At 44.7% G+C, this 27,091-nt stretch overlaps 2 protein-coding genes across 3 annotated transcripts in view; both read right to left on the bottom strand.

Moving 5' to 3' along the window:
• The window catches only part of PACS1 (phosphofurin acidic cluster sorting protein 1), a 112,006-nt gene extending 97,976 nt beyond the window's left edge, over positions 1 to 14,030 (bottom strand). For both annotated transcript variants that reach the window (XM_048511461.1, XM_048511470.1), the window contains exon 1: positions 13,586 to 14,030. In XM_048511461.1, coding sequence (XP_048367418.1) covers positions 13,586 to 13,911 — 326 coding nt within the window. In that variant the 5' untranslated portion in view covers positions 13,912 to 14,030. The remainder of the gene's footprint in view (positions 1 to 13,585) is intronic.
• Positions 14,031 to 19,120: 5,090 nt separating this feature from the next.
• On the bottom strand, positions 19,121 to 26,646 carry LOC125441111 (cytochrome b-c1 complex subunit 8). Its single transcript, XM_048511449.1, has 3 exons — positions 26,492 to 26,646; positions 20,299 to 20,466; positions 19,121 to 19,321 (listed from the first exon to the last, which is right to left on the bottom strand). The coding sequence occupies exons 2-3, from the start codon at positions 20,450 to 20,452 to the stop codon at positions 19,224 to 19,226; spliced, it is 252 nt and encodes an 83-aa protein (XP_048367406.1). The 5' UTR covers positions 20,453 to 20,466; positions 26,492 to 26,646; the 3' UTR covers positions 19,121 to 19,223.
• Positions 26,647 to 27,091: the final 445 nt, after the last annotated feature.

Below are 27,091 nucleotides of genomic sequence, written 5' to 3'. Positions count from 1 at the left end.
GTACGCTCATCTGAGCAGGGCCTTCTATAGGCCCCACCCTAGAAATGGGCAAAACAACAACGGCCTGTACACGTGCATTCTCTGTTATGGAATGGCCTGCCTGATGAGGTCACGAAGGCTTCTACTCTCCTGGCTTTTGGCACACGATACAAAACTGAACTACTTGCAAGGGCTTTCTGCACAGGGAACAGGGCTGCCCTTTACAATCAGCAAAGTCTGGGATGAAGGGCTAGGGACTTTAGACCATACCACTGTGCATAGACCGATAGTTCGTGCTTAGTTGATATAAGTAGATTCCACCTAGGAATTTTTGAAACTGTTTAATTAACATGTCAAGTTAATACTGATACTGTGCTTCACCTCCAGCTGTCTCCAGATTTCTACAAGTCAAATCCTGTTGCATTCACTGTTCATCAGACACCCCATTCTGTTGATTGTATTGACCTGTTCTGCTGTAATTCACCTTCAGACCCAGAGAGAAAGACGGACTATAAATAACATAAGCAAATAAATAACATCTACTACCCAAAGTTCTGACGGCTAAATTACTTCAGCTTAATTGTGGAACATGACTACCCGTGGGGTCAAGTGCCTGAAGCACGGCAGCAGTCAAAAAATAACAGAACCGGAAAGCAAAAATGTTCCAGGATGAGGAGGTTGAACATAAATGTTTTGCTTTGGATCTACTAATAAACCGACTACGGCATTGCAAATATTTCATCAGCCCTGGCTCAGTGAATAATAAGATCTCTTAATGAGTCACCCTCATTTCTCGATAAAGTCATGACTTTCCTGACGTCTGTACAGTATATAATTTAGGCTCAACGCTGCTTAGAATCAAAGTGGTACAAGAACTCGTTCCCCTTCCCCTTGTGATGAAGGAAATTTACAGATTTCTGTTAACAGTACCAGGCCTGTGCACGTGCCTTTGTTTAACTCAAACAGCAGCATTCGCTGAACAGAGGTCAAGTCAAAATGGAATCACCCAAGAGCACTGTTCATGGATTAACTGTCAGTTTGAAGATTAGATACTGTATCAGAAAAGCCACTGGCCTCGGCTGAATTAATTGTTAACCAGCACAGTCCCCTCACAGAACAGAAGAGGAGATGAAAGGCAAAGGAAATGGAGAGAAAAGAAGCTTCATATGATATGAAAACCAAAGGAATTAATTGTCATTAAGTCTGTGCAGTACACAGGAAAGTTAAGAGGAGTGTTACTGATGCCCTGGAAATTATTTCTATGAACAGAGATGTTCACAAATATAAGGAATGTGACCCATTAACACAACATTCAGTTACAATCTTGCACAAATAAGCTAAGAAGTGAATTTGCCCAGAGATCTCCTAGGGTCATTTGAGGTCTAGCAGAAAGTACCATCAGCTTTTGTAAAGCTTCCCAGCTTGAAGGAGATTCCTACTGATCATTTACAAGAGCATAAGAGACTACTGAAAGCTTGGTCATATACTGCTACAGGGCTCATGCTGACAATCAGTGCCCCCAAGTGCAACTCACAATGGCAACGCACAATCCAACATAACACTATGCTATTTGTTACAAGAAAGTACACAACATTTTGAAGTGAAACTGTTAAAACACTATGAACGTGTGACTCTGCTTTATGTTGAGCCAAGCCATAGCTCTGTCAAGCCTAGTATGGTCTACTCCGGTTGGTAGTTCTCAACCTTTCAAATCGGTCACACCAAGAACTGAGCCTGCATGTCGTGTCAAGCATAAAATATTTTAAATTTGAAAAAATTAACAGCATGTACTCTACCCACCAAGCTCTGGGCTCTCCCCAATATCTGAACATATTTTCCAAAGGAATCCTCCTTTAATGTATTGTTGAAGGCTTTCACAGCTGGAATCAACTGGCTGTTGTCAGGGGTGTATCTACCATGGGGACATGGGGAGTCAAACGTCCCCAGGCACCCCACATTTGGTCACGTGCGGGGCGCAAAAATTTCAGGTTCGGTTGTGTGTTTTTTGTATGTTTAATGTTTTCCAGTTTTTGGCCTGCAGGGGGAACAGTTTTTAGGCTAGCAAAAGTTTCAGGGATCTTTTGAGAGACTCTTCTGATGATACCACCCTTGTTTGGTGAGGTTTGGTTCAGGGGGTCCAAAGTTATGGACTCCCAAAGGGGGTGCCCCATCCCCCATTGTTTCCAATGGGAGCTAATAGGAGAGGGGGTTACACTTTTGAGGGTCCATAACTTTGGACCCTCTGAACCAAACTTCACCAAACCTGGGTGGTATCATCAGGAGAGTCTCCTAAAGAAACCCTGAAAGTTTGGTGCTGCTAGCTGAACAATTGCACCCCTGACAGCAGGCACACACCCCCCCCCAAATTTCCCCAGATTCTCCTTTTAAATTCACCCCCTTCAGCATGGATTTAAAGGGAGAATCTGAGATCCCCAGTTTAAACATTGAAAGTGATACTGGTTCAGGGTGGGGGAGAATCCACCCCAAAACAGCATCACTTTCAATGTTGTTTTAATTGGGGACCCCAGGTTCTCCTTTTAAGGTGAATTTAAAAGGAGAATCTGGGCTCCCTAGTTTAAACACCATTGAAAGTGATGCTGTTTAGGGGTGGATTCCACTGGAGATGTTTTGTGAGAGATGATGCTGACATTTGTTTGGTAAATGTTTTGCTGGGTGTGATTTGTGAGAGATTTACATGCTTAATACATGTATTACATTAATTACATGCTTGCACTGGCTTGGAGCTGTTTCTCAGGAGAACAACATACATCATAGGGTTGGTGTGAGGACAAAATTAGGAAAGAGAGTTGTTGGGGAGAGAGCTATGTATGTTTTGCTAGGAGTGGGAGATATTTTGTGAACTGGTGCAAAAAATAATTGTTTGGTCGTGATGGGGGAGGGTGGCCGCCCATACCGGGGCAAACTCAGGTTTTGTCCCTGGGCTCCAGTTTGCCTAGATACGCCTCTGGCTGTTGTAGGTTTGGGTGGAGGAAGGGTGGAATGGGAAGGCTTGGTGTAGGGGAGAACCAGGAGGGTGCTGATGGGCCAGGGGAGCAGCAGGCACAAAGGCTGCTAGTGGCGGTGGGGGAGGGGACCGTGAGGGTGCTGTTGGGCTGATGGAGCAGCAGGCACCAAGACACCAGTGCTCCACTAACCAGGCTGGGCTTTGGGGGGTTGTAGAAGGGTGGGAGAACCAGGAGGCTGCTGGGGGGGCGGACTTGCTCCTGGGTCAGAGGAAGGAGGGCAAGCAGGACTTACTTCCCAAGACCTGCTCATTGATTGGTGGAAGGTTCCTCATCCCGCCATTCCACTGCTTAGACAATTATAGGTCAGACTAGGGTTGCCATAAGTCAGAAGCAACTTGACAGCACATAACATATACAAATGAGCTTATTCAGGGTAACCACACAAACACAAAATTTCCTACATGTCAAGTTCTCAAGCATGCGATTCTCTGTACATTTTCTTGGTAATAAAATCTCTCACTTTTGAGTAAACAGTCACAGTTCCAAGTGTTAGGATGCCAAATCCTCCAATCACAACAGTTCCAGAACAGATTAACTTCCTCAACAATCAATCTCTTATCATTTAAACCAACATGATAGAAGGTCATTCACTAAGGAAGCAAATTACTACAGCAATATACACACACTGTATAGAAGAGTATTACTGAGCTAAAGTTCAGAACTGAACATGCAGAAAAACTAACTTAATGGAATCAAAGTCAACATACCTATCTCTTAATGCAATTATGCATCCTCCCGAATTTATAGACACTTAGCTTTCTCCTCTTTTAGATGTGAGGCGGCCCGAGAAATAGTAAGAAAACTGTGACTTAGCTGACTAATCAGTGGGACCAATTTTAATTGGCAAGGCAACACGTAAATTGGAGGGGATTTAAACAATATTTATTTTATTATTATTATTATTATTATTATTATTATTATTATTATTATTATTATTATTATTATTATTATTGGATTTAAGAACTGCCCACCCCCGGAGCGCTCTGGGCGGTGTACAACAGAACACAGAATACAATAATAGATATAAATTAAAACTCATGACTAAAACCCTATACATAGCAGCATTCCATTTCCCAATTTTATATGATATAAAAAGATTGGTGGCAATGTGAACTAAGGACACACAAATCCTTAATTAAAGTTAAGAGGTGACCTGATAGCCCTGTTTAGATATTTGAAGGAATGTCATGTTGGTGAGGGAGCAAGCTTGTTTTGTGCTGCTCCAGAGACTAAGACCAAGAGTCATGGGTTCAAGGTGAAGGAAAAGAGATTCCACCTAAACATCAGGAAAAACTTCCTGACAGTGAGGGCTGTTCGACAGTGGAATGCACAACCCCGGAGTGTGATGGAGTCTCCTTCTTTGGAGGTTTTTAAACAGAGGCTAGATGATGGCCATCTATCAGGAGTGCTTTGATTAAGTGTTCCTGCTTTGCAGGGGGTTAGACTTGATGGCCCTTGGGGTCTCTTCCAACTCTATGATTCTATGAAATTACGTTACCTCGAACCCTATATTAAGCATTTGATTTTAGGCACATGAATTACCAATCTGTGTTTTAAACAATCAGCAAAAAAATTTTTAACTGGAAGTCCCTCCTAATATAGAGGTTTCCCATTTATCATGAACATATGCTACAGCTAAGCATTCATAAAGGATTCAGTGACCATAGGAGCATATAAACAGAGACCCAACGGCCACATTCTTTCTACAATTCATCGAGCGATAACCTACAATGCTAACCTACATAGAGTTACACCCTTCTAAACGCATTACAAAGAAAATTCATCACTCTAAGTGATTGGTCAGGTGATCATATAATGTGTGATAAAAGCAAATAATATTCTTCAGATAAAGCAGATTGTACTAGACTGCTAGACCTATCCTAGAGACATACATATTTAGCGATGAACAGATTAACATGCATAGTAAATTATATATGTGAACAGAATAGGTCTCAAGTGTGACAAAGGCAAGTCAACAAGTTGTCACCTCTTTGCCAATTATATTATGGTAATAAGGTATTAGACTAATACCTTTAGAAGGCAGCAACATGCTTAAGATGATGAAATTAAAAGCAAAATAACAAGCTGCACTAAATGCTGTCTAAAACCATAACTTTTACAGACAGAAAGGGACTCTAAGACTCTAAGTCTTAACACCAAAATGCCTCAGGGGTACTCATTCCACAGTTCACAGGGAGATACAACTGCCAATACCATCAACCAAAAGAGCCACATTTCATTCCATCCCAAGCATGAGGCCAGCACCTCATGGAGGCTCACAGCTTACTGGTTCCTCTGGCTAATTCCCCACAATTTTCAAGGTGGGAACAACCTGCCACCACAAACCCACTGGGCAGTGGCCTTGTCCACTTTCTTAAAATATGGGGGCCGTGCTACATTGGCGAATGGTGCTCAGAAGAACCAAATGTCAAAAGAGCCATTCTTAGCCACTGAGCATCACTGCCTTACATGCATCAGAATTACTGAAATGCTGGAAAGAGCTCCACATTTCATTCCACAAGGTAAAAGTACAGACCAACCAGTGACCCAAAACACACACACAGAATCTTCCATCTCAGGAAGCATAACCTGATGCACCTGAGCCATCAAAACATCAATGGATGGAAGCAACTCACCTGCACAATGATCTGGACTAATTAACCCCAATAAAAGAGACTACACATGCCAGACATTTCAAGTGCCCATTGTGGACGATGCAGGGATCCCAAATGCTCATTCCAGGCATTCCAAGGAGTACAAGGGAATGGCACATTAGAACAGTGGTTCTCAACTTTCCTAATGCCGCAACCCTTTAATAAGTTCCTCATGTTGTGGTGACCCCCAACCTTAACATTTATCCATTTTACAGATGGAGAACACTGATGCAAAGAGTCTTAGGCAACCCCTGTGAAAGGGTCATTCAACCCCCAAAGGGGTCCCGACCCACAGGTTGAGAACCACCGATTAGAACTTGTGATAGCAAAATACAGCTTTTTTAATGCAAGAGGCAAAAGAAGAAGAAACTCTAGTTCATCTGCACAACCTTTTTTTTAATATGCAGAAACTCAGAACCTGAAAAGATGCAAACTAACTGTGTTAAGCAGATAGTAAATATAATAAAGTGCATATGTATCTGGAACTTATAAAGTTGCCTCATACCAAGTCAGATCATTGTTCCAGCTAGCTAAGTACTGTCTGCCTTGAATGACAGCGACTGTCCACAACTTCCGACTCTTTATAGCCTGCTACTCAAGATCCTTCAGGTGAAGATGCCTGGGACTGAACCTGGACGCAGCATACAAATCGTACACCCTTCCGCAAGTGAGCCATGGCCTCTTCTAACTGAGGTGGCTAGACTAAATATCAACATTCGAAAAGGCTGATCAAATCTATCCTTCCTGCTGACAAACCATAAAATAACTTCACTATGACAAACTTGGCAGAATGGGAGATGAGATGGCTAAAATGCTAGCGATTTCATAGGTATCTGGACCATGCTGATACTAGAGAACATCTTAGGAAGCAGGTAAGGTTGGAACTGTAATGGGACATTTGAAAGTGTAGCTCACACACAGTTTGTTCAAACATCATCTGTTTATACAAGGCTTCCACTTTAATGCTCTTCTCGTAATAAAGACGATGGTCACAAAAGCTATCAAGTTAGAGAAAAGAAACACTTTCCTGGCTCTCAGCACAAATTAGAAGATTTCAAAGTTCTACTCAGAACAAGTCAGCAACCTCATCAGACACATCAAGAGTGATTTATTTGCTGAAACAGAAAAGAAAATAGTGTTGGCAAAATTTGCCTTCCCACCTGCAGCAAAGCCTTTCATTAATCAGGAGAAGCCCATGGAGTTCAGCAAGTAAATATTTCATACCAAAAAGATCAAAATAGAAAGGGGGAAAGGTGTGTTGCCACTTTCCACTACTCTGAAATAACACAGAGCTGCTGCTGATAGGCAGAGTTAGTATTCCTAAAGAGCAAGATTTTTTTACAGAACCCTGAGAATCAGCTTGTGTGTACTACCAAACCACAGCTTGGTGTTACATGGATTGAATATTTATCTCCATCACTCGCATCTGAATCAGAAATTTAGCATTTGCACTTGCCCCCCAAAAAGGGATTACCGACCAACTAGGTTTCATCATTTGCAACTCAATCCTTATTATCACAAGATGACAGATTAACCACATGGAGGAATTGTATTAGGTTTCAAAACATTTTATTTGCCTTAGACCAGGGGTGTCCAACACTGGCCTGCCAGATGTTCATGGACTACGATTCCCATCAGCCTGTCAGCAGGGACTGATGGAAATCGTAGTCCATTATCATCTGGAGGACCAGAGACGGACACCAATGCCCTAGACCAATGAAATTAACTTAGTCTCCCAACTGTGTTGTGTCCTGTTCCCTCGGCATTGCTACTTTCATACAGATGCTACCATTTTCTCCTAGGGAAGAAGACTCCATCTCCTAAACAAAGCATCTCCTAGTCATCACTACTGACACTGAATGAGAAGACAGTTATCCTACTCAATAACTTCCTATGTGGCAGGAACTAAATGCCTGTCTTAGTAAAACATGCAACACACTTTCTGGTGCCAATTAAATAGTGAAAAAGGTGGCACTACCTACAGCTTGTTATACAGTCACATCAACCACAGCAATGACAAAATACTAGGTAAGAGAACAGTAACTCGCAAGTATAACCAACAAATCCCCAGTCACTGAGTCAGAACATGGAATGGCTCACACATTGCCTCCTTCACTGAAAACTAATGCTTTAAGCCAAAGAGAATTTAGGTATTTTATCTACAAGGTAAATCACAGCAGAGGTTGCTCTGGAATGACTGCTGTGACCCCTTGTGGCTTTAAATCAATTCTCTCAACCCTTACAGCACAACCATCCCAAAGCAAATGCAGTTTTATTTAATGCAAACACATACAAGCTCTTGACTCAGGAAGGTGGGCCCTTTTATCTCACTGTGTCCAGTGGCTTAGCGGGGCCCTACAAATTGAGGTTTCAAGAGTTTTAGAACATGTACCCAAAAATGAACACAGAAACAAACAAGTCAGATGATACTGGTAAATGGATTTTGACAGGAGAGCAAACTGTTTTGAAAGTATCAACATTTTTTTTCCTTTTTAGAGGACGGCCATTTGCTCAGATCACTCCTCACAGCTTTCAACGAGTTATTGAAACTACGTACAGTATTTAAAGGTTCTTCCCCCACAGGGAATTCAGGAGAATAATAAGATCTTGAATATAAGCCAAGGGACATAAAGGTGTACAATAAATGAGGCTAGTCCTTACTATTAACTTTTAACCACTTAAGGATTGTCTCAATCTAATAAGCTGTTTAAAGAGATTGTTAGGCTAACATTTGTAGTTTTAATATAATATTATATATACAATCTGGTTTTGTCTTTTAGTCTCTAGAACAGGGGTCTGCAACCTGCGGCTCTCCAGATGTTCATGGACTACAAACCCCATTAGCCCCTGCCAGCATGGCCAATTGGGATTTGTAGTCCATGAACACCTGGAGAGCCGCAGGTTGCAGACCCCTGCTCTAGAACTATTTGTAACTGCGATTTGATTCTGGGTGTTTTTCTGTTTTGTTAATTTCTATCTATTTTAAAAAACACTTTTTAAAAAAGAGACAGTGAGAGGAAATATTGCCCTTGAGACAGACAGGCAAGTCACCTGAACAACCACAAAAGTGCCACCACACAGCATCAGTGATGTTCGAAACATGTGGGTATTATCCTTGTTAGCACGAAAATATTGGACAAGCTTCATGCAGGTTTCAAACAAGAGATTAGCATCATAATTCTGCTAACAAGCAGTGATGTCTGCTCCAGGAGAATAATAATCAGCCGCCTGGGCTCTTCAAGATCAAACAGGTCTGGGCAGACTAAAAATAAACAGTAATCAATCAGTTCAAGATAGCCGCTTATCTCCCCGTGGGCACAAGCGGCTGTTTCCCTCTTATGACAATTTCTTGCCACCCAGGCAGAGCTTGTGGCCAACCCATCTCTGCGGTACTCAGAAAAGGAGCAGCGCCATGCAAATAATAGCTCTAATTTTGTGAAGGCAGAGAGCAAGTGGGTGGGGGGTGGGGGTGTCCCAACTCCAGGTGTGAGGAAAAGGAGGTGGGTTCAATTACCAGGTTTCTACAACTCAGGAGAATTGAGGGAGAGGGATCACACATTTGAGATGAGGGTGAACGAACTCATTACTATCCAGACATGAACCTGCATAAGGTCAACCAGGAGTCAGCTGACTGATTATTAACACGAGCAGGAAAGAGACTAGTTTTTTTTTAAAAATCTGGTTTACTCGTTCCCAAGGGTCTAGCTGCGGGCAGACTGTAACATCGACATTCAAAAAGGCTGATCAAGTCTATACTTCCTGCTGACAAACCATAAAATAACTTCACTAAGACAAACCTGGCAGAATGGGAGATGCTTTAAGAGAGAAAAGGAAAATGCAGGCAAACAGATCTCAGTCTCAGTTCCAATAGCCAAGGAAGCTAATTTATCTAAATAATCCCTGCTCATGGTTGCTGGAAGTGGATTTTGGTGACCAGGTGGCAGTAGAGTCTTAGCAACCTTGTAGTGTGTCTTAGCGCTAACCACACATTACAGCTCCTCATGGTCCACATGCACCTGCAAATTCCCCACTGGGAATACATAGTTCTCAGGGTGCACTGGAGCTCAGTTCAGATCAGGGACCTGCAAGTGCATGAAGAAGGAGCTTCAGCTTTCTCCTTGTGCCACTTTTGAACGTCCACCGCCTGTTGGGGGACTCCACGCGGTAATTAATTGGTTACACAAAGGTTCCCCTGACAGGGCAAACTGAGTGGCCATTTCAGGATTTTTTATTGTTTAACTACCAGAGGTCATTAGAAGGAGAAGCATTTGGATTCATATTCCATCTTTTTTTCCTGTACAGAGTCTCAAGGCAGCTTACAAACTCCTCTCCCTTCCTCTCCCCACAACAGACACCTTATGAGGTGGATAGGATTGAGAGAGTTCTGACAGAACTGTGACTAGCCCAAGGTCACCCAGCAGACTTCATGTGAAAGAGTGCAGAAATGAATCTAGTTCAGCAGATAAAAGTCCGCCACTCAAGTGGAGGAGTGGGGAATCAAACCCGGCTCTCCAGATTAGAGTCCACTGCTCTTAACCACTACACCACGCTCCCAGGTTGCTACAGTCCTGATCCAGACAGAATTGAGTTCCCAGCACAGGTATGACTAACAATCCTCATGACAGACCTGGATTCAAACCAAGGATTTTGTATCCTGTAGTTAGGGCCTTTAGTCTCATTTGAAACCAACAGTTTTGCTAATGCCAGAAAACAGGAGGAATTGGGAGATGGTGAATCAGAGTGGGAAGATTGTATTCTCACTTACACCAAGGGGAAAAGAGCTGCAAACATAAGGCAAGAAGGATTTCCTTCCACTCAGACTGTGCTCTGGGAGACACCCTTCTCATCTGAGAAACTAGGCCCCTGTCTGCTATTTAGGTGGGGGTTGTTCTCCCATGGGACAGGAGGCAAGTAAGCATCGTGAAGAAGTAGAATGCTTAAGCCTCCTTCAATGAAAAGGGGAGCTGTTCCAACATCTACCCAATGTAACACAGCAATTTTGTGGCAGACAGACTTGTTGTCCTTTGCATGTGAAGAAGAGCTTTGATATTCAAGGAGAAAAAGTCACCCACAAACACTAAAATCCTCCATATACTGTGAAGACCTCCGATTTAAATATCTAAGCCCCTTACATAAAAGAACCAGCCCTTCCTCAGCATCTATATCCCCCACACATAAAATAACATAAGCCACATCCCTTTAATATCAACACATACACACAGAATCCTCACTCATCTCTATGTATGTGAGGGGAAGCAAGCTCCCTCGTTATTTGAGTGCAAGGAAGCGATATGCCTTTCAGGCTGCATGCTTGTGGGTACAAGGCGGGGATTTTTAATACTTTTTTTCTACACGGGGCATGTAGATGTAGCATAGGTTGGTTTTCTAAATAATGGGGTGTGAATGTTCGAGAAGACTTCTCTGCATGGAGTAGTGACACAGGCGCATACCTAGTTATTTGCATGACATGGTTTAGATTTTTAAAGGGGGCAATTATATGTCCATGGAGGATAACGTACAGTAGGGATGGGTCTTTTTATGCAAGAAGGGGTAACTGTTCAAGAAGGAGATCCCCTATACCTTTGTTTCAGGGTGTGTTGGTTCTTTTATGAAATGCGATATAGATAATTGAGGGTTCCTCCTCTACATATGGCAGCTTATGCCGAGGTATGAGATATGCAGAGAGGTAACTGGGCACACATATCCATATGTGTGAGCAGATGTTTCCAGTTACAGAACTATTTAAGTGATGGGGCACAGATATTTTTAAAAGGAGGGTTTTCTCCTTTTTGTGGGGTGCAGTTAGGGGGGCTGCTACTGCTTCAGATGTTGGTGTTTCATTGCAGGGCTCTATTTCTCCTGTACCAAAGGGGTTATGAAGGTGTTTCATTATGTGCAGGGGAGTTCTTCCTCCTTTACACAAGGGTAACAAAGGTGTTTTGTTTTGGAGGGGGACTGTATCTCCTTGACATGCAGGCCAACATATTTATTTATTAAAACATTTACGTCCAGCCTTTCTTCTTGGCTTACTGCTTTTTGGGTTTCAGTGCACGAGTTCCCTTCCCATTACGGGAAAATGTGGGTTGTTTCAATGTCTTTTCATTTACAAATGGCCCACACTCAAACTGTCTTCCTTTACAACTGGGAAGCAACCAGGACACAGTGTGTAACTGACTTCTCTCTGTGATACACCTCTGAAGATGCCAGCCACAGTTGCAAGTGAAACATTAGGAACAAGATCTACCAGGCCACGGCCACATAGCCCGGAAAACCCACAACAACCAGTTGAATCCAGCCGTGAAAGCCTTAGAAAAATGCAGAAATTTCACTATGAGCGAAGAAGTGCTATTTCCTTCCTATGTGGTTTTATGGAGAGGTGTGTGAGGAAGTAGTATTTCTTTCTACCTGGATGGCTGTCAATGTTATGTTGGCAGGGGGGGGGGGGTTTCCTTAACATGGGGCAAGATTATTGTCTCACTGTGGGAGGAGCTGGTTTTCCTTGACAGGGAGTATGATCTTTCATGATTGGCAAGACAGCACTATTTCCTTCCTAGGTGGGCCAATGTGAAGAAGAAGAGTTTGGATTTATACACCACTTTTCTCTCCTGTAAGGACTCAAGGTGGCTTACAAACTCCTTTCCCTTCCTCTCCCCACAACAGACACCTTGTGAGGTGGGTGGGGCTGAGAGAGTTCCAAAGCAGAACCGTGCATCAGCCCCAAGGTCACCCAGAAGTAGCTATGGGAGTGCGGAAACACATCTGGTTCCACCAGGATAAAGCCTCTGACAAAGTGAGTGGAGTATGTGACAAACCTGATCTTCCGCGATTGTAAACCACCCTGCTCTACCACTGCACCATGGCTGGTGGACACGGGGGGGGGGGGTGGCATTCGTGGAGGGCAGCACCTCTTCATCCCAAAGCGGAAGTCGAGGCTCGGGGGGTTTGGGGTTCTCTTTTGCCTAAAATTTTTAATAGTCAATACCTCCTAATGAAAGGAGCTGGTTTTCTTTGCCAAGGAGTGTGATATTTCATGATGGGGAGGGGAGCACTATTTCCTTCCTATGTGGGCCAATGTGGGCTGTGAGTGTGGGGGTGGTATTCCATTTTACCAGGGTGGATGTCAGTGTTTTGTTGGGGGGGGGCTGTTTCTACTCGACATGGGGCAATATTAATATCTCTTTACGGGAAGAGCTGGTTTTCCTTGACAGGGAGTGTGATATTTCTCACGTAATGGGCAAGGGAATGCTATTTCCTTCCTATGTTGGCTGATGCAAAGGGGGTGTGAACGTGTGTGTGGGGGGGTAGCATTCCTTTCTACCTGGGTGGATGTTGATGTTTTGTTGTTTTCGAGGGGGGAGACTGTTTCTCCTTTATATGGGGCAACAGTACAGGAGGAGCTAGTTTTCCTTGACAGGGAGTGTGACATTTCATGATGGGCAAGGGAATGCTATTTCCTTCCTATGTTGGCTGATGCAAAGGGGGTGTGAAGGTGGGGGTGGGGGTTAGCATTCCTTTCTACCTCGGCGGATTTTGATGTTTTGATGTTTTTTTTGGGGGGGGGGGGCTGTTTCTCCTTTATATGGGGCAACAGTACAGGAGGAGCTAGTTTTCCTTGACAAGGAGTGTGATATTTCATGATGGGCAAGGGAGCGCTATTTCCTTCCTATGTGGGCAGATGCAAAGGGGGTGTGAACGTGTGTGTGTGTGTGTGTGTGTGTGTGTGGGATGCATTCCTTTCTACCTGGGTGGATATTGATGTTTGTTGCAGGGGTGGTGTATCTCCTGCCCACGTGAGGCCATGGAGATGCTGTGGGGGGGGGGGTTTGAGTCTTGGGCTATCTAATAGGGGGCGATGCAAAAGCGGGTGGGGGTGTCCTCCTCCCCTGAACCCTGGAAGTGGGAGAGCGAAGAGCCCGTCTGTCTCACCTGGGCACGCAGCTGGGCGAGCTCCGATCCACCTCCCAGGTGGCGTACAGGTTCATCTGCACCGGGCGCCCCCCGGTTGCCGCCGCCCCGGGAGGGGCCCCCACAGCTCCCCCCGGGGCGAAGGACCCGCCGGGCACGAGGAGCTGCTGCTGTTGCTGAGGCGGCGGCTGCTGCTGTGGCTGCTGCCCCGGGGCAGTCTGAGGAGCCGGAGACGCCGAAGAGGAGACGGCGGAGGACGACGACGGGGGCTGGAGCAGGGCAGGCACCAACGAGCCTCGCTGGCCGCCGCTACCCCCGCCGGCCCCGGGAGCCCCTCGCTCCGCCATGGCCGAGGCAGAGTCCCGCTACCTCCGCTTTCTCCCGCCCCGGTCCGCCTCCTCTTTTCCCCTTCAGCGCGGCGGCGGCGGCGGCTGTGAAGGAGTTTTGTCTCCAGCGGCGCTGCGCACGCAGGTGCGCGCTCCCGAGGAGGAGGAGGAGGAGGGAGGAGGGAGGAGGAGGAAGGGGAGGCGGAGCTCCGCGCGCGCGCGTCTGGGAGAGACCGAAGCAACGGTCGCTGGGGGCTGGGGAGGCGCGCCCCACCACGCGCGTGCCCGCAGCCACATCTATCCACAAGGCGGGGGAAGCACGCGCGCTTCACGGTGTTTGTTTGTTTGTTTTTTAACGGCGCGGCGATGTGGATTGGCTGAAGGGCGGCCGGGAGCGCCGCGCGGCCTTTTGTCTTCTTCTCCAACGGCCCCCGCGCTTCCCGCCCCGCCCCCGCCCCCGGTGATGGGTGCATCTGGGCTCCTGTCAGAAAACTTTTGACGTGTTTGTATGCAGATCTAACTATGTACGCTATAATATGCAGTACAAATAATACATATAAATGGATGCAGTACAAATAATACCTATAAATGGAACATATCAGGAGTGGTGGGATTCAAACATTTTAACAACAGGTTCCTATGGTGGTGGGATTCAAATAATGACTGTTAAAAAGTATTAAAAATATATTTTAATATCACTTTTTTATTTTAAGTATTAAAAGTATTAATACTTAATAAAAAATATTTTAAGTATTTAAAAAGTGATATTTTAAATTTTAACAGGTTCTACAGAACCCCCTAAATCCCACCTCTACATATAAGTCAATATATGAATAGATATATAGGTATAAATATATATATATATATAATATTGTATATAATATATTATTGAATAAATATATAAATATAATAAAAAGTGAAACCACAAGCACCTTATGTTCCATATAACATACCCTGGTTTACAAAATGAAGGGGTGACACTTATTAATTTACATTATTTTTTTACTCAGCTGTTCTTCTGCGTGTATGTATATATATATATATAGAGAGAGAGAGAGATAATAGAGATACAGATACAGATAGATATAGATATGTATGTATGTATATATATGTGTGTGTGTGTATGTATATATGTGTGTGTGTGTATATATATATATAGTATAAATATTTATTGTATAAATATTAAATAAATATATTAAATAATATATTAAATAAATATTAAATAAATATATTGTATAAATATTAAAAATATTAATATAAATAAATATAAGTACAACCATGAGCACATTATGTTTCATGTAACACACTCTGGTTTATTATTATTATTATTATTATTATTATTATTATTATTATTATTATTATTATTATTATTATTATTAATTTGTTTTATAAACAGCCCACCCCCGGAGGGCTCTGGGCGGTGTACAACATAAAGGAAAACACAACATACAGGAAGAGCATAAGCAAAATTACAAATATAAAATAAAGGGGCAACACCTATTAATTCACATTATTTTTTACTCAACTGTTCTTCTGTGTATATATAACATTGTATAAATATTAAAAATATATACCTAAAAATAAATATAAGTACAACAAAAAGTAGAACCATGAGCACATTATGTTTCATGTAACATACACTGGTTTACAATATAGAGGGGCGACACATTAACTCACACTGTTCTTACTCCGCTGTTCTGCAGTAGGTACAGAAGGCCACTTATTTAACAAAAATCAAACTGAATCAAGCCAACTCTAAAAAGCCCATGGATACACACCAACCATATGCATCAACACAGATATCCTAACATCCTTTTCTCAAAAGGGTGTCAACTCCTGCTTAGGAAATAAATGCTTGGAGATTAGGAGGCACTGCTTGGTGTAGGCAGAGCTTGGGGAGTGAGATCAGTTGTAATTCTGGGATAACTCCAGGCCTCACCTGGAGGCTGGTAACTCATGGTAACATGACAAGCCACTTTATGAGTCATATACAGCGTGGAAGGACCAAGGAAATTATGTGTGTGCATTCATACACAGACTATATTCATGCACCTGTAAAAAATGCTAGCACTACAACTAATCAAATTACTAGGCTACATCCTGCCCCTTCCCAAGGAAGCAGGACAGGTGACAGCGTTTTTAAAAACAAAACACACTATAATTAGAAGCAATAATCTATTTACATTCCTGTGGGTAGCCATGCTATTGCTACCAGTCCATCCAATGGAGTGAACTCTGACTCATGGAAGTTTATGCTGAAATAAATGGTTAGTCTTCAATGTGCCATTGGAATCATTTTGTTTTGCTGCTAAAACTAACACACCTACTCAATTTTTTCCCCACATTTTCCACCTGTATGCATACCATCTAGTGCTAATAAAGATGATTACATTTTGCATTTCACCTCTGCATCCTGTCTCCTTTGCTCTTCTTTGTAAAGTTGCTTCCATCTCCCGATCTGGATGTAAAGGTTGGTTAGAGTTGGTAGCTCCAAGTTGGGAAATACTAGGAGATTTTGGGGATAGAACCTTAAGAGGGTGGGGTTTGAGGATGGAAAAGGTGTCAGTGGGGTATAATGTATACAGTGTATAACGTATAATAATATACAGTGGGGTATAATGAATTTACTGTCCAAAGTGGTCGCTTTCTCCAGAAGAGCTGATCTGTATCGCCTGAAAACCAGTTGTAATCCTGGGAGCTCTCTAGTACCACTTGGAAGCTGGCAATCCTAACTAAAACTGGAATAGATAGAATCATAGAGTGGGAAGGGGCCATACAGGCCACCTAGTCCAACCCCCAGCTCAATACAGGATCAGCCTAGAGCAGGGGTAGGGAACCTGCGGCTCGAGAGCTGCATGCGGCTCTTCTGCCCTTGAACTGTGGCTCCACGAACTGAGCCGCCAGCTTCATCCTTGCCCGCCCTGCAGGCGGCTGGGCCGGGGCGGGCACTTTCCCGGCGGCCAGCAAGGCCGAGCTGCCGGCTTCATCCTTGCCGCACACCAATTGCCCATGGCCGGATGGGCAGCGCCGCGGGTTTCCCTTCTCACCCGCCTTGTTCGAGCGGGGCGGGCGCTTTCCCGGCGGCCGACAAGGCCGAGCCGCTGGCCACATCCTTGCCCGCCCTGCTGCCTGCAGGGCAGGTGCATCCATGTGCTTCTCAAAATGAGTGGAGTAAAAGGTAAAAAAAACCAATATATACAGTGTTGTCTTTATTTTACATGTCAAAAATTATTTGCGGCTCCAAGTGAACATAAGAACAAGCCAGCTGGATCAGACCAAAGTCCATCTAGTCCAGCTCTCTGCTACTCGCAGTGGCCCACCAGGTGCCTTTGAGAGCTCACATGTAGGATGTGAACGCAATGGCCTTCTGTTGCTGCTGCTCCTGAGCACCTGGTCTGCTAAGGCATTTGCAATCTCAGATCAAAGAGGATCAAGATTGGTAGCCATAAATCGACTTCTCCTCCATAAATCTGTCCAAGCCCCTAAGTGTTTTCTTTTCCCGTGGAAAACGGGTCCAAATGGCTCTTTGAGTGTTAAAGGTTCCCTACCCCTGGCCTAGAGCATCCCTGAGAAGTGTTTGTCCAGCCACTGCCTGAAAACTGCCAGCGAGGGGAAGCTCACCACCGCCCTAGGAAGCTGATTCCACTGCTGAACTACTTTTACTGGGAAAACTTGCTCCTAATGTCCAATGGGTACTCTTCTGGCCGTAATTTATACCCATTTTACTATCCTCTGCTGCCAACAGCTCCCTGCCCTCCTCTAAATATCAGGCTGCCTAAGACAGAGATCTTCAGTCTCATATCTGATGAAGTGAGCTGTGATGCATGAAATCTAATTGCCAGGAAAAGCCAACTGGTCTTTAACGTGCTACCAGATGTCAACTTCTTTTTTTACTATATTTATTTATTTATTTATTAGATTTTTATACCGCCCTATCCCCGAGGGGCTCCGGGCGGTGTAGACCCACGGTGGCAAACCTTTGGCACTCCAGACCCATGGTGGCAAACCTTTTGACCTCTATAGGACTCCATTGGTGGTAATAGTCCTTATACTCCAGATAGCAGGGATTCATACCTCCTGTCAAGCCCCTGCCAGCATGGCCAATTGGCCATGCTGGCAGGGCTGATGGGAATTGTAGTCCATAACATCTGGAGTGCCAAAGGTTCACCACCACTGCTATAGACGAATGCAGCTATCTGCTTAAAAATATAACTCCAAAGCATACACACGCACAGAAAAATTTAAACCAGAAGCGCTTCAAGCTTTGGAAATAGCTCACAGAATCAGAAAATTGAAATATTGTAGTCAGTGCTTAATAATTCCCAAAGCATTTTGCCACAGTGCAGAACCAGTGAAGGCCTGTCCAAGACTTTGAGAACCTGGGAGAAAGGTTATGAAGGGACTCCTTCCCTTTTAGCATAGGGAATATCCTTCCCTTTTGACATAATCCACTGGGAATAATCCACCATGTTCCCATGGGAGAGTTCGCGCTGCGCCCATCATTCCTTTTGCCAAATCTGCCTATTCCAACTCTGCCAATTTCATGCTTTCCAAAATCAGAAACTGCTAAAACATCCCTCATGGTGGAATGACTGTTAGAAGCAGTTCTCAGCAACAACTTCAATGTTCACATAACTTATGAAATGAGGCTCCATACATTTTTTTTTTATTTAGAAGAGTTTGGATTTATACCCAGCCTTTCTCTCCTGTAAGGAGACTCAAGCTCCTTTTCCCACAACATACACCTAAGCTGTCATCAGACAACCAACTGTTAGCTATCTCACCAACTGGAGTGGCCCATCCGACATCAGCCAGAACCTGGATTTTTTCCTCCACGGCTCCAGCTCTGGGGAATAGCCTCCCTGAAGAGGTGAGTGGGCCCCTCTTTGGAGATATCCGGGAGGTGCTGCCAGGTCAGCCTTCTGAAGGGGTTTGAATGACAGGCATCTTTTAATGGGGAAGAGGGATAGATTTGGGTTTTACTATTTTATTTTTGGTTATTTCCGGGGATGTTTTAACTGCTATTGTACGTTTCCTTGAACCACGAAGAAAGCTGGGGCATTAATGATTTTAATACATGGCAATGAAATATTAGCTCTGGGGGACAAATTAACCTGAATTTAAGGAAGGTGCTCATCACTTTCTAAGGGAAAGGCAAGTGGCAAACAGCAGACAGAACCACGCCACTGTAGCACATCTCTGACAGAAGCTGAAAAGAATTAGTCACAAGTAGGATCAGAAATACAGGTTTATTAAGTGTTTTTTAACAAGCTGGGGAAGAAGAGCAAGCGTTGACCCAGTTGAGATGTTACAAGTGGGCCTCGCCTTCGGGTTTATTCCTGGCCGCTTTCATAGTCAGCTGGGTTCTTTCTTTTCCGGCGTTCAAAGTCTTCAGTCCCCCAGGAGTAAATCACGTAGCCGACGATAAACGCTTCGGGAAGCAAACACAACACAGAAGCATTTTTTAAAACCAACCTTGATCAGAAGCACTTCAAAAATTTGAGACTGGTACTTGGGAGACTTTCGATCTTGCAGCGACTGAGTTCTAAAGTGATACGAGTCAGGCACTATGTTAACACCCTTTCGAGCACTACTTCAGTAAGCATTTCTGCTCTAGCACCATCCTTCATAAGATGTTCAACAGTTTTCAGAAACACTGTTTAATTAGGGACTCCGCTGGCTGGGCAGTAAAATCTCTTTTTGTCTCTTGCTCTATGAAAGGCTCATGAAGCAATACCGCTTAGATTCTAGGTGCATCCTCCTTCCTCAGGCTCTCTAATTAAACCAAAGTTATCAATGAACTCATACACAAGTCAGTATATCCAAAAGGTCGCAATACCGGCTACCTGCTGCGGTAAGGATAAATGGTCACACGTGAAGCCATTGAATGCTACGAACGAGCTCATTAAATGCCATAACGTAGTGCTAATCATTATTAGTTGTGCACGTGCTAAGAAGCAGCTAATGAGGAGACGGATGTAATAATATAATTACATTAAGGTTCTTACAAATCAACACGTGGAAAAGCGGCTTGGTAACACCAATATCTACTAATGAGAGACTTCCTCTTTGTTCTGCTCTCTTGCGCCATCTAGTGTTTCGAGGGTGCGCAGACTGAACTCTTCAAAAACAGGCTCACCCAGCCCACACTGAACGCCCCGCCTTCTCTACCCCACAGGATGGAAGATGTGAAGCACTTGCTGCTACTTCTGCCATTCTAACACTGAGATTTTCTGATTCTGTAGCTAGCTTGCATTTATTCGCCCTCATTCCCAGCCTACAGTATCCATGCACTGATCTGGAAAACTTCAAGCCGCTAGCCCAAGAGTTACAGTGACAATAAATCCACATGCAGGGCAGACAACAAACAGAAACAGCAGTCTGAACGCTGCTAGAATTTTCACTTACGAGGAGCCACCCGGAAGAACTGCGAACTGAATCGCCGCCAGACGTTGGGAATGCCTTTGGAGAAATAGTGGGGAAATGCTTTCTGTTCAAAGGGAGACAAGCTGTAGGTGATCACGTGCCTCATTCGTTGCAGGTTTCCGAAATGGAGACCCATCTTGTCAGGTTTTTCTGCAAAAGATGCACAGAACAACAGAAATGTAGCATTCACAGTTTTCTGTTGTTCCCGCTCCACTTTCTTTGAACATGTGGACGTGCGGAGACGGGCTTGCATTTTAGGTTAGGTCAGTGGTGGCAAACCCTATGGGACGGGGCTGCAGAGGTGGCACTCAGAGCCCTCTCTCTGCAGCATGCACGCAGAGAGTCTCTCTTCTCATGGGGGCATCGTGGAGGTAAATTGCCCCCCACGACATCTTGGCCGGGGCCTGAGCTAAGCTGGGGCAACATGACATATGTACTCTACAGCAAGCAAGAAGGACTCTCAAGCTATTTTGTGATGGGTGGGTTTATTGGATTTCAGAAAGAGAAAAGTTTTTACTTCCTCTTTTCCCTCCTACACACTCTCCCCCCCTTCCCCGGTCAGGCCCCCTCCCAGTGTGATAATAGTGTAATTATTTCAGGGAGATTATTAGCATTAAACTCTAAGACCTAAGTTTTGGGGAAGCAGTGTAGGTAACCCCTCCTGTTAAGCACTGTTAAGCCCCACCTGATTTTCATGGGGAAGAAACTAAAAGTGCATCCTTTACCTGGGAGTAAATGTGGTTGCTGGCAATGGGGTTTGCTTCTGGAGTAAACCCTCCTAGGGTCATGATTCACCCATTTGAAGTGCTGCTGGGTAACGGAAAGCTGCTTCCAAAGCAAAGCCACCAACTACTACTACCAAGTTTAGTCCTGGAGTAACGCTGCACCTTTGGAAGCAAACTGCTTTTTCTAAACTAAAAACCTCAGTATTCAGGTTAAATTGCTGTGCTGGCACTCCCTATGCTATAAATAAGTGGGGTTTTGGGTTGCAGTTTGGGCACCTCGGGTCTCTGTGCTAAAGCTGTTCGGCCATCACTGGGTTAGGTGGATTAAAAGCCTTTGACTCCATCCTCAAAGTTAAAAAAAGATACATCGCTGCTTCTCTCCTTCCCACCACCTGCAATCACAAACACTCCTGTTTTCACATAATGCTAATTGGTAAATGATCTCACAAGTCTCCTCTTTTTGTTCCCTTTCAGGAAACCTACCCACCTCTTGATGGCCCATTTTGATGCCCAAAAGAGAGTCTCTAAGTGGCAAACAAACTCTTTCCCTTCCTCTCTCCTCAACAGACACTTTGTGAGGCAGCTGGGCAGAGGTGGGATCCAGCAGGTTCTCAGAGGTTCCCGAGAGTAGGTTACTAATTATTTGTGTGTGCCGAGAGGGGGTTACTAATTAGTGATTTTGCCATGTGATTTTTGCCTTAGCTACGCCCCCTCCCTCTCAGCAGTAGCTGCAGGTAACCCTTGGAAGCAGTCTAGCAGGAGGTGCACCAAGTGCGTGGCAGCCGCTCGCGCCTCAAGGCATCTGCTTTCCTCGGGCCTAAAGGACCCCCCAGCAGCTGCTGCTCCTTGCCACAGCCCTCGGGCCTCGAATGCCCCTCGCCCCAGCTCCCATTACATGCTTACGCCACAGTTTGAATCCCATCACCATGGGAACCTGTTAATAAAATTTTTGGATCCCACCACTGCAGCTGGGGCTGAGAGAGTTCTGAGAAAACTGTGACTGGTCCAAGGTCACCCTGCAGGCTTCATGTGGAAGAATGGGGAAACAAACCCAGTTCACTAGATTAGAGTCCACCGTTGTTAACCAGTACACCACTCTGGCTCATAATACTTGACTCCACAAGCGTTACTTCGTAAACCAGTATAAGCAACCATGTTTCACTAGTTAGAAAGATTCTTCAAGAGAGTGTTGTAAAGTTTCAGGATTCCCGTGTACATGGTTCTTCCCTCCCAAAAAATGACCCTCACAAAAAACTGTAAGGAAGGTTAGACTAACAGTGTAATCCACCCAAGATCACTCAAAAAGTTGCACTACCATGTAGGGGTTTGGAATTGAATCTCACTCTAACACCACCAGCATGGTATAGTGGTTAAGAGCAGGTGGATTCTAATCTGGAGAACTGGGTTTGATTCCTCACTCCTCCACCTGAGTGGTGGAGGCTTATCTGCTGAACCAGATGTGTTTCCACACTCCTACATTCCTGCTGGGTGACCTTGGGCTAGTCAGTTCTTTCTGAACTCTCTCAGCCCCACCTGCCTCACAAGATGTCTGTTGTGGGGAGAGGAAGGGAAAGGAGCTTGTACGCCACCTTGAGTCTCCTTACAGGAGAGAAAGGTGGGGTAGAAATCCAAACTCTTCTTCTTCTTAATCTGACTGACGGCAAACGCACACTCCAGAGATGAGGAACAGTGATTTTATTAATTTTACAGCTATATTTAGCATTTTACAGTTATTCACCACTGAAGGAACATACAAAAGGTCAATTTATTTTCTGTTCCATTTTCCCATTAGCACGTTCAAGGACGTGGATGACACAGAAATAAACCGAATTTAGTCCAGTGTCACAATAACAGTTTTAAACTGATTTCAGAAATCAAATTATTTTGCTAGCTCTTACACCGTGACTTTGGACCATTTTTCTATAGACCAAGGCAGCAATGCTATGCACATCTCCCTGGGAGTAAAAGTAACATTTAGCACAACAAGACTCAAGGAAACATGAATAGGACAATACTGGAATACAGCAATCCCCCCTTCAAAACAAGTTGAGGAAATTAACCTGGATTTTTGACTCACCTTTCAGCTGTTTTATTTAACATACAGATTTTTAAAGCCTGCATGTTATTTATTCACCACTGAAGGAACATACAAAAGGTCAATTTCTTTCCTATTCCACTCTCCCATTAGCTTGTTCAAGGAAGCTAACAAAATACCAAAGTCGTAAACTAATTATAATTTGGTCAAGTACAAAATAGACAGTTAAGAGCACTAAACCCTGCCTCTGCAGCTGGAAACTGGTGATGTTCTTGTACTAGCAACCTGGGTAAAAAGGAAAGGGAACCTTCAGCGCTTTTCCCCTTGGTGACAGTGGATATTGTTCCCAGATTGCCCTTCCTCAAGCTATCAAGTGTAGTGGTGAAGAGCAGGTTGATTCTAATCTGGAGAACTGGGTTTGATTCCCCACTCTCCCACCTGAAAGGCAGAGGATTATCTGATAAACCAGATGTGTTTCCACACTCCTACATTCCTGCTGGGTGACCTTGGGCTAGTCACAGTTCTTTGGAACTCTCTCAATCCCACCTACCTCACAAGGTATCAGTTGTTGGGAGAGGAAGGGAAAGGAGCTTGTAAGCTACCTTGAGTCTCCTCATCGGAGAAAAAGGTGGATTCAAACTCTTCTTCTTTTGCTAAGGCAGAAACAGCAGCAACCCAGAATTTTCCCCTTCTGTCTGCATCCAGCTCCAGCTGAGATTTCCCTTCCTACTAGCAACCAACTCATGCACCCAACAACAGAACAACATCTGGGGACATATCAGAAGTCTCCTGCTTTGTTCTCAGGATAGCACAAACCTATACATCAGTGATGGCGAACCTTTTCAAGGCCGAGTGCCCAAACTGCAACCCAAAACCCACTTATTTATCACAAAGTGCCAACACGGCAATTTAACCTGACTACTGAGGTTTTAGTTTAGAAAAAATGGTTGGCTCAGAAATGTGTGTTACTCAGGAGTAAGCTTGGTGGTAGTTGGTGGCTTTGTTTTGAAGCAACCGTGTAACTCTTCCAATGGGTGAATCACGACCCTAGGAGGGTTTACTCAGAAGCAAGCCCCATTGCCAGCAACCGAGCTAACTCCCAGGTAAAGGATCACGCTTTAGTTCTTCACATGAAAATCAGTGGGGTTTAACAGTGCTTAACAGGGTTACCTACACTGCTTCCCCAAAACTAGGTCTTAGGTTTAATGCTAATAATGGAGCCCAGCGGCTCAGGCCAGCCTAGATGTGGGGGGGGGGGGGGCACTCTGTTTGCGCGTGCCCACAGAGAGGTTCACCCGTGCCATAGGTTCGCCACCACTGCTATACATGTATATATGTGCCATCAAGTCACAGCTGACATGATGACCCCACAGATATCTCAAGGCAAGAGACTTTCAGAGGTGGTTTGCAATTGCCTGCCTCCACGTCACAACCCTGGTTGCCCCAGAGGTCACCCATCCAAATTCTAACCAGGGCCAACCCTGCTCAGCTTTTGAGATCTGATAAGATCATGCTAGCCTGGGGCTACCCAGGGCAGGGCTTGCTGAGACAGTAACACTCAGGCCAATTACGCAGGAGGCCCCCACGGCGTAACTGATCCCTGGTGCAGCAAACTTCCTTGTACTGACCTACAAGGAAGTTGCTGCAGGCCTACTGCTCTTGCTTTCGGCTTTCCTCGAAGGAAGCAAGAGCACTTCAGGCACGTGCCTGATGCAACGGCGGGGCAGAGGAGGGAAGCTCCCCCATCTGTAATCAGTCCCACTGTATTTAGATGGCTTATCCCTAGGGAGGCAGACGTAGGATTTCACTGCCAAGCTTCCTAGTCTGGAAGAAAGCTGTCAGGAGCGTGCCCTGCCAAACAGCAATACTCCAAATGCCACTTAATAAGAACAAAATCTGACACTGAACAGAAGGGGGCTTATAAAAAGTGCTTTTAAAACATTGTAATCCATTCCGAAGATTGGATTATTACAATTTCTCGGGGTCTGTGAGACAGAGCTGTTCCACCAGGCATGTGGTTGAGGCAGCTACGGTGATACATGAGTAGCCCCCCTTCCCTCCCCTCTTTGCCCTTCAAAAGGAATTTGGATTTATACCCTGCCTTCCTCTTCTGTAAGGAGTCCCAAAGCAGCTTCCAAACTCCTTTCCCTTCCTCTCCTCCCAACAAACACCTTGTGAGTTAGGTGGGGCTGAGAGAGTCTTGAGAAAACTATGACTAGCTCAAGGTCACCCAGCTGGAATGTAGGAGTGCAGAAACAAACCTGGTTCACCAGATAAGACTCAGGCGCTCATGTGGAGGAGTGAGGAATCAAACCCAGTTCTCCATATTAGAGTCCACCTGCTCTCAACCAAGCTGGCTCTTTCCTGGCTTTTACTTTCCTAGTTCCTGTTTTCTTGTTCCCCTTTTCCTAATTTCCTATCCCTCTTATTTTAAGATTTCCCAGATCCCTCTGCAGAAGTCCCATTAGTAAAGTTATAACAGAAGATGGACCCATATGCAAACTGAACCAATGGTCTGTGGGAATTCAGGTTGAGAAACTTTAAATTTAAATAGTATTTTAGAGTGTCATTTTAAAGTATTTATGATTTCATGTATTATTGTACTGGATAATGGAAACCACCCTTAGACTTTAAGGGACGGGTGGTGTATTAACACAACAATAAGCAAATAACATAAAGACCTTCTGTTAGAAAAGGATGCTCTAAAATAAATCCAACCAGTGCCCTCACTAAAGTCAGCATGCAGGGGAGTAGCCCGGAACCCTTCAGACCGAGACCTTAGTGGAAGGTATTTTATTTAATGAATATTTGTATTAGTTATTTACATTGCTGAAAAACACGTTGGAGTATTGTTGCTTTGCATGACGGGGGAGATTTAAAAAGCCATGCCATCATGCAACTAAATCTGGAGAACCTGGTTTGATTCACACTCCTGCACATGAGAGGCGGACTCTTGCTTGGTGAACCAAATTTGTTTCCCCACTCCTGCACATGAAGCCTGCTGGGTGACCTTGGCCACTCACAGTTCCCTCAGAACTCTCTCAACCCCACCTACCGCACAAGGTGTCTACTGTGGGGAGAGGAAGGGAAAAGGAGTTTGTTGTAAGCCACCTTGCGTCTCCTCACAGGAGAGAAAGGTGGGTATCTTTGAGGGGAGGATTTCCAGATAAACCATGAACTATACTTATCAGCCCCTGCCAGCATGGCCAATTGGCTATGCTGACAGGGGCTGATGGGAATTGCAGTCCATGAACATCTGGAGTGCCATAGGTTCGTCACCACGTAGGGCAGCCCGTGCCGCATTCCCAGTAGAAGGGATGGGGAACAGAAAACAGTCCCTTGCGCCCCACCAGGTACCCCTCCTGTTCATTTGGAGACCAGCTACGCAGCCCCAGAATAAAGTCGAGTTACCCACCCGCTCGGCGCCCTCCAGAAAGGTCACTGGTTCCCACTCCGGCCTCAGTTCAAGCAACAATCCCTTCCGCTTCCCGCACTCAGAACGTCATTTCCCTGGCAAGGATTACGCTCGTTTTCGACTGTTAGGACCCGTTCTATTACTGAGCATGCTCAGTAGTAGTGGTTGAAGTCAAAAGGCCATGAAACTGCCCGCACTTGGTTATCTGAAGAAGAGCGCATGCGCGTGAAACCTTATCTCAAGAATAAAGCTGTGATGGTCTTAAAGGACTCCAACTTTTTTTCCTGCTGCTTCAGGTTATCATGGCTGCCCACCAGATACCCCTCACCTAGATGTTCGGTAGCAGAAGGGAAAGATATAGTCTTGTTCTCTGTTAGATACCCAAGAGCATTAAAAATTAGATTGAAGAAGAAAAGAGTTTGGATTTATACTCCCCCTTCCCTTTCTGTCCTGTAAGGAGATTCAAATGGGCTTACAAACTCCTTTCACTTCCTGTTCCCACAACAGGTACAGCAGTCTTGCAGCGCTTTAAAGCCAAACATCCTACTTTTTTTACAGCGTTTGCTCTTACATCGGTTAGTCTTTAAGGTGCCACCAGAC

This window comes from Sphaerodactylus townsendi, linkage group LG01, assembly GCF_021028975.2.
Source record: "Sphaerodactylus townsendi isolate TG3544 linkage group LG01, MPM_Stown_v2.3, whole genome shotgun sequence".
Lineage (NCBI taxonomy): Eukaryota > Metazoa > Chordata > Lepidosauria > Squamata > Sphaerodactylidae > Sphaerodactylus > Sphaerodactylus townsendi.
The sequence above is the reverse complement of the archived record's forward strand: the minus strand, read 5'-3'. Positions and strand labels throughout refer to the sequence as shown.

Excerpts from the sequence above, each read along its gene's own strand:
- LOC125441111 (XM_048511449.1), bottom strand. The coding sequence starts at position 20,452 with ATGGGTCTCCATTTCGGAAACCTGCAACGAATGAGGCACGTGATCACC. Across the intron at positions 19,322-20,298 it reads GTTCTTCCGGGTGGCTCCTC|CGTTTATCGTCGGCTACGTG; the intron begins GTAAGTGAAAAT and ends TGCTTCCCGAAG.